The 7,493-nt window shown below is 38.2% G+C and overlaps 2 protein-coding genes across 5 annotated transcripts in view; both read left to right on the top strand.

Moving 5' to 3' along the window:
- LOC107722394 (sodium/potassium/calcium exchanger 6, mitochondrial-like) overlaps positions 1-4,671 on the top strand; it is an 8,941-nt gene extending 4,270 nt beyond the window's left edge. The window contains exons 10-16 of one of the 3 annotated variants that reach the window (XM_016530747.1): positions 80-213; positions 396-537; positions 995-1,116; positions 1,795-1,948; positions 2,234-2,314; positions 2,474-2,541; positions 2,696-3,418. In XM_016530747.1, the coding sequence (XP_016386233.1) occupies positions 80-213; positions 396-537; positions 995-1,116; positions 1,795-1,948; positions 2,234-2,314; positions 2,474-2,541; positions 2,696-2,884 (890 nt within the window). In that variant the 3' untranslated portion in view covers positions 2,885-3,418. Of the gene's footprint in view, positions 1-79; positions 214-395; positions 538-994; positions 1,117-1,794; positions 1,949-2,233; positions 2,344-2,473; positions 2,542-2,695; positions 3,419-4,660 lie in introns of those variants that run through there. The other 2 variants (XM_016530746.1, XM_016530748.1) reach the window with 2 other exon arrangements.
- Positions 3,711-7,493, top strand: part of LOC107722395 (sorting nexin-1-like) — a 9,951-nt gene continuing 6,168 nt past the window's right edge. The window contains exons 1-7 of one of the 2 annotated variants that reach the window (XM_016530749.1): positions 3,711-4,098; positions 4,319-4,451; positions 5,336-5,478; positions 5,564-5,630; positions 6,344-6,387; positions 6,600-6,741; positions 6,944-7,022. In XM_016530749.1, the coding sequence (XP_016386235.1) occupies positions 3,967-4,098; positions 4,319-4,451; positions 5,336-5,478; positions 5,564-5,630; positions 6,344-6,387; positions 6,600-6,741; positions 6,944-7,022 (740 nt within the window). In that variant the 5' untranslated portion in view covers positions 3,711-3,966. The remainder of the gene's footprint in view (positions 4,099-4,318; positions 4,452-5,335; positions 5,479-5,563; positions 5,631-6,343; positions 6,388-6,599; positions 6,742-6,943; positions 7,023-7,493) is intronic. The other variant, XM_016530750.1, reaches the window with a different exon arrangement.

Raw genomic sequence — 7,493 nt, 5'->3', positions numbered from 1 at the left:
AATTGGTTTGCATTTGTCTGTGAAATTCTTGCATGTATGTGTTTGTAAGTGTTGGTGTGTGTATATATGTGTGTTTCAGATTGCAGAGAGTATGAGCCTTTGCTGCCTTACACTCAATCCACTGCTCAGATCTTCCTGAATGCCATTAACCCGGTGGATAGTAGGACCTGGAGGAGACAGCACTGGAGTGCCAAAGTCCTCAAAGTGATCAAGGTATAAACATGTGCATTCACTTTCACTTCTTGGTTCTAAATAAGTAATCATTCTTCTAGTAACCTATTGTTCAAAATAAACTTGTCTAATTGTCCAATTGTTGGATTGTATGAATCTAATATGCATGCCTATGAAATTTTAAGATGAAGATCCTTTTTTGCCTGTCTGTCTGACTATGTTAGGTGCCTGTAGAAGTGCTGTTATTGTTGACAGTTCCTGTGGTGGACACAGATAAGGAGGATCACAACTGGAAACGCCCTCTGAACTGTCTTCACATAATCACTGGGCCTCTGGTCTGCGTGCTTACCTTCCAGTCGGGAAAGTGTAAGTCGGTTGGCATTTTTATTTGAACCATGAAACTAAACCTGTTCAACAGCAATCTCTTATGTGCACATAAAAAAAAAGTTATGTCATCCCTGTCATTTGTTGCTTTAATGCAGGGGTGCCCAAACTCGGTCCTGGAGGGCCGGTGTCCTGCAGAGTTTAGCTCCAACTTGCCTCAACACACCTGCCTGGAAGTTTCTAGTATGACTAGTAAGAGCTTGATTAGCTGGTTCAGGCGTGTCTAATTGGGGTTGGAGCTAATCTCTGCAGGACACCGGCCCTCCAGGACCGAGTTTGGGCACCCCTGCTTTAATGCATCTGCTGCATTCTGTCAGATGAACTGAAATTCCTTTTGTATGTGAAAAGATAAATGCTGTTGATGCAGATATTGTGCAATCATTTCATGTTCTCTAAAGTACATGTGACTGAAACAGACAATGTTTCTCTTTCATTCAAGATGGCTTACTGCTCATTGAAGGAGAAGTTCCAGTGTGGGTGCTTGTACTCTGCATCGGAGTCTTCCTCTCTGGCATAGTCTTCTTCACTACCACAAATGAGCATCCTCCTAGATATCACTTTGTATGAATCTTCTTCTTCTTTTTTTTTTTTTAAAGACAACTCTTATTTTCTTATGCATTTGTTTGATCACACATACAGTAAAAACAGTAATAGTTCACATCAAAAATGAAAATTCTGTCATCATTTACAGTACTCACCCTCATGTTGTTCCAAACCTATAAGTTTCTTTCTTATGTTGAACACAAAAGAAGATATTTTGAAGAATGCTGGTAATCAAACAATTGTTGGTCCCCATTGACTTCCATAGTACTGAAAAAAATACTATGGAAGTCAATGGGGGCCATCAACTGTTTGATTTTGTGTTCAACATAAGAAAGAAACTTATACAGGTTTGGAATGACGTGAGGGTGCGTAAATGATGACAGCATTTCTGAGGTGAACTATTCCTTTATTAACATTTTAAAATTCAATTTATTATTGTGATGACAGCTGAATTTTCAGCAGCAGTTACTCATGTTGAAAGCATGTGTGACTTAATATTTTTGTGGAAACCGTAACTTTTTGTTAGACTTCTTTGAGTAGAACTTTCAAAAGAACACCGTTTATTTGAAATCATTGTATAGACATTTTAAATGTCTTTACTGTCTCTTTTAATCCATTTTATGCATCCTTGCTGAAAAAAGGGTATTCATTTTGTTTTTGAAATGTTTTATTTGTTCTGTTGCTGTGTGTGTGTAGCTCTATTCTCTGCTAGGTTTTGTGGTCAGTGCGCTGTGGATCAGCACTGTGGCGGCTGAGATTGTTAGTGTGCTGCACCTGCTGGGGGTTGTTCTCAGTCTCAGCAACACTGTACTGGGCCTCACCTTGTTAGCCTGGGGCAACAGCATTGGAGGTACACACACTCACTCACAAACATTAAAAATCACAAACTGCACATTATCTTCCCATTATTTTAGCTCCTAGCCAATATTCTAGAACTTGAAATGAAAGGAAAATAATTTTACAACTACTAGAATGCATGGGTTTATTTTTGTTGGCACTGTTAAGTAATAATATAATGCGTGAAATAGTGTTTGATGGCTTTTAATATTTAAAGAATCATACACCAATGGGATATTATACACCATTATGGTTTTACCTCTGTTAGACCATGTGTAATATTTGTGTGTTTTCACAGATTGCTTTGCAGACATTACTATAGCCCGTCAGGGATACCCACGGATGGCCATTTCTGCCTGTTTCGGGGGCATTATCTTTAGTATCTTTTAACATATGTTTTTTAAAAAAGTTCTCCTTTTTGTGTATGTGCATTAACAAATACATCAACAGATTTAATCATACTATATATTTACAGTATTGTAAATATCCTGGTACATTACCATAACCGCACTTCATATGCCTTTAACATTACATTAAGACATGCTGTTTGGTGTGGGCCTGGGCTGCCTGCTGCAAATCTTTCAGAATGAAAATAATGTTGTGATGGTATGTCTCACACTCTATATATTATATACAATGTCAATGTCATATACATGTAACTGGATGGATATGTTGCAAGCTTTTAGTCAGTTGAATATTCCAGTATAGATGAGTGACGGAGTCTGATCTGTGTGCTGTGTGTCTTCTGTTGTGTGGTCAGCTGGAACCAGAAGGGATGCTGTGCTGGGTTCTGTCAGGAGCACTGGGTCTGTCTCTCGTCTTCTCCTTCATACTGGTTCCTCTTCAGTGTTTTCACCTGAGCCGAGTCTATGGCATTTTTCTACTGATCTTCTACACTGTCTTTCTCATCGTTGCCCTGCTCACTGAATTTAGAATTCTCAAATTCTGACATCAGCAGAAACACTAACTGGACAAGTGCAAAAATCTTTAGACGCTCATAGAAATATATAAGAAATGTATTAGAATATATATATATATTTTTTTGTAAATGTATGTTTTTGAAGATCATGGGTAATTGCTATGCACTAGTTAAATTGTTTTCAAACATATCTTGAATTATGAGATTTAAATGATTAAAAATCTATTTTATTAAATGGGATACTTGCAAATATGCTGTGGTGTTGTGTGTGTGTTTTTTACATTTTTTTAATTTAATGAATTCATGCCAAGTGCGATTCGCGAGCTGATCATTCTTTTAAGTCGAATGATGCATGTGCTGGTTGAATCGGTTCACAAAATTGAGCTGCTCTCAAGTCATGATGAAACTATAACCAATGAGTGATTTGAGAGTAAATGTGTATTCCTGTAGCTGAACTGATAAAATATATTCACTGAATGACAGCATGTCCTAAATGCACAGCAGCATCAGTGTGCATGCTTGTGGGTGTAGTTGTTGAAGTAGCTGTAGTATTTGCTCCAGACCATCAGGAGGCGGAGGCGCATCAGCGCTCTCTGAGCCGTTTTTTACATTTTTTTAATTTAATGAATTCATGCCAAGTGCGATTCGCGAGCTGATCATTCTTTTAAGTCGAATGATGCATGTGCTGGTTGAATCGGTTCACAAAATTGAGCTGCTCTCAAGTCATGATGAAACTATAACCAATGAGTGATTTGAGAGTAAATGTGTATTCCTGTAGCTGAACTGATAAAATATATTCACTGAATGACAGCATGTCCTAAATGCACAGCAGCATCAGTGTGCATGCTTGTGGGTGTAGTTGTTGAAATAGCTGTAGTATTTGCTCCAGACCATCAGGAGGCGGAGGCGCATCAGCGCTCTCTCTCTGAGCCTGAGAGAACGCGTCGCAGAGCCATCCGCGGATGTTTTTAAGTAGGCTGAGGTTACCTAGCAGTGAAATCCAATCCACGCTTACCTGTAACGGACAGTCAGGTAGACATTACGCCAACTTCAAGACTTGATCCGTTAGGTTTGTTTGTTCTTACATATAATTCCTTTGGTCGAAACAAGCGATGTCAGGCGGCTGCGGGCGGAATCCTCCTCCTTTCCCTGATAATGAAGATCAGGAGGCAGAATTAGACACTCAAGTGCTGGACAGCGATGATGATGATGATGAAGGCGAGGACATATTCACCGGCGCGAGGGTGAGACACCTGCTTCAGAATGAATAATAATGTTTTTATTATCTGATCAAATCTTATGTGGGGAAATATTTAACTGTCATTTGACAGAGGCTAGCTCGTAGCTTATTGGCAGTGTCTGCAGCGGTTAGTCTCATAATGCAGCTCATAACTGCGCGAACTGCAATTATGTCATTATGGTTATCAGCTGTTATCTTGGCGTCGTGTTCATCTCTTTTTGCAGAGTAAACCGATCACACCCACCTCAGCTCCTGATGAAGGCGATATCTTCAGTGAGGAGGGCTCGTACGTCAGGAGCGATGTCCATCACGCCACTAATGGCCTTCACTCTGATGAAGAGCTGGATCTGTTCACTGGTATTTCACTCCATCGCTGCACCATGACTCGTAATGAGCAATAAATTCGCAATGACACTTGATTTGACATGCAGGCCAGATGGGAGCTGAACTGCATGTTGGAGAACATAATGCATTCAATCTTTGACTTTAAAATAGCGTGGCAGGCTGAAACATTTCACTTAAAAATGCTATATCGATTTTAAAAAGTACTGAAAATTGTACTTGAGTATATTAACAGTGTCAAAAATTGTGCTCAGTTAAAATGATGTACCTAGCCAAAAAGTACTTGAGTGGAAGTAAAAATTATCCATATTTAATTGAACTTGGGTATTTAAAAGTAAGAAGTAAATACGTTTCTTAGCTTCAAATTGGCTTTTGGAAACAAGAGACAGTAAAGATGTTCTAATTTGAGTATTTTTGATGCAGAAACTTTCTAAAGAAACTGTCAAAAATAATATTTTCTTATTATTGTTCTATGTAAGAATCTAAGGCACAGCAGATGTTAAACTGAAACCAGTATCCTGAAAGCTTTTGCATGAATGTTCTCAGCTAAAGTTGTCAGCAGATGATTTTACAAACATTTGAATAGTGATTTTTAGTGGTTGTAAAAACACTGAAGTATGTGTCTGAAACGGATAGCTTGATAACTGGCGTCACATTTGGATATATATTTTTAAATCATTGAGGAAATATTTAAGTCATGATATGTAATTTTAAGAATTTGTAATGAAGTAAAATGCTATTATGTTTCCTGTGATTGAGTAAAAGTACAAGTACTCAATTTTAACAGAGCTCATGGAAAGTACAGATTTCCCAAAATAATTGTATACTAAAGTATAATGGTGTAATGCTATTACTCACTTCACACCTCTGTGCTTTATTGCTCTCTGTTCAATCACTAGAGGCCACTGTAGAGCTGACACTCACTAACACCACCAGTCAAGGCAGGAGAGAGATTATTGGCCCGACCGCATCGGCTTGCAACACCACACGTGTCCCTAATTCCATACTCAAACCCAGCATTGTCACCAAGACCATGGAGGAGGTACTCAAACAAGACCCTTCAGTTGCATTCATGTAATATTTATATAGATTCTTAATTCTAACTGAATGCTGATCAACTTCAACAGTTGGAGGAGGAAGAGAGTGGAGACCAGTTTGAACTGAACATTGCAGTCACTAATCCAGAGAAAATTGGTTTGTATTATGCAACTTATTAACATTTTTCACAGTGTAGGTACATAACAAGAATAATAATAAATTGAAGTAAACTGTGAAATGATTTGCGCTACAAGCCAGTGAGTGATTAAGATTCCTAATTTGTGAGGCACTTTGGATAAAAAGCATCTGCTAAATGAATAAATATAAACATAATAAAATAATATGATCATGGATAACAGTTTGCAGCATCAGGTAACATGAACTGATTTTTTACACCTAAAATAACTAGAAGCCACTGACACATTGCCCACTTATACTTTAAAAAAGGGTATAACTTGCATAAAATTTTTCTAGATCAGTGGTTCTCAACCAGTTGCCCACTAGGGGACCTCGGCAAACATCCAATGGAGCTTATTTTAAAAAGGGAGTTTTTTGAGATAAGTATTTGTTTTTCTTACTTTTATTTATTAAAATCTGATTAAGATTGCATTAAGAAATACAATTCATGAGTTCTTAAAACTTCTGAAATCAAAAAAATTAATCATAATAATTAATTATTCTGTTGACGCTCAGAAAACAAGCAGGTTTGTATTTATTACAGCAGTATTAATAGAGAAAATATCTTCGTCTACATGTGTGGGCCTTCAAATATTTCCTTGGTCATTGAGAAGCACTGGTCTAGATTCAGCCTCTTGTTCTGGATGTTGAGAGCTATAGTGACCGAATTCTTCTATGTTATTGTGTTGCAGGAGATGGCATGAATGCCTACATGTCTTACAAAGTGTCGACACAGGTACACAAGAGCTTATCCCTATTACCATTTTTGGATTGATCAAGCTACATAAATCAGCATTATGCCCCTTTTCCATGCTTCTCTCTCTTATCTCCAGACTACACTGCCCATGTTCCCTACACAAGAGCTTATCCCTATTACCATTTTTGGATTGATCAAGCTACATAAATCAGCATTATGGCCCTTTTCCATGCTTCTCTCTCTATCTCCAGACTACACTGCCCATGTTCCTTAATAAGACGTTCTCCGTACGTCGACGTTTCAGTGATTTTCTGGGACTTTATGAGAAGATATCGGCCAAACACTCTCTGCTGGGCTGCATCATTCCACCTCCACCTCAGAAGAGTGTAGTTGGTAAAGAATTTCTCATGCTCACTCTGGCTCCTTCCTTGTCTAGTGGAGTTATTCTAGTGACCCTCATCTAGACACTCACAATAGCCTGGATCCATGAGAATGTTTACTCTGAGCTCTCTGTTGGCTCTTACTTGCATCATTTTGCTCGGAGCAGTCCGGTGTGATTTGCTGACTGAGCGTGTGGTTTGGTGTTGTGTCACAGGGATGACTAAAGTGAAGGTAGGGAAGGAGGATTCATCCTCAGCGGAGTTTGTGGAAAAGAGACGAGCAGCACTGGAGAGGTGAACACAAGCCTAATTAGACATACACATAAAATAGAGGTTCACAAATTGCATTTTTTTCTGATATTGATAACTCAGCTGGGGGGAAAACCTGATTTCTGATTAAGTGGCTCATGGCATATTGAGTATGATATATATTGGATATGTATAGAAAAACTCGTTTATTATCCTGATGGGGCGTTTTGTAGCCCAAAATGTATGAAATCCTAGGTGCAACCAAACAATCCCTATAAAAACCAGAAAAAAGAAAGTGCTGATTTGATTGTTAATGCAACAGATTTAGACACCACAAACCTTTAGGGGTTAGGAGTGGTTTCATTTTTATTTTGCAGTCATACCCTAGAACCTTTCGGCACTGGCAATGCAAAAAGAAAATTGCATTCATTGCTGAAGAATTTTGAGTTGTAACAGTGATTCACATGCTAATGCACACTCATTTTATCTTTAACTGGTTATATTTATATTTATATA

This window comes from Sinocyclocheilus rhinocerous, unplaced genomic scaffold, assembly GCF_001515625.1.
Source record: "Sinocyclocheilus rhinocerous isolate Xijiao unplaced genomic scaffold, SAMN03320098_v1.1 scaffold1115, whole genome shotgun sequence".
Classification (NCBI taxonomy): domain Eukaryota; kingdom Metazoa; phylum Chordata; class Actinopteri; order Cypriniformes; family Cyprinidae; genus Sinocyclocheilus; species Sinocyclocheilus rhinocerous.
The sequence above is the reverse complement of the archived record's forward strand: the minus strand, read 5'-3'. Positions and strand labels throughout refer to the sequence as shown.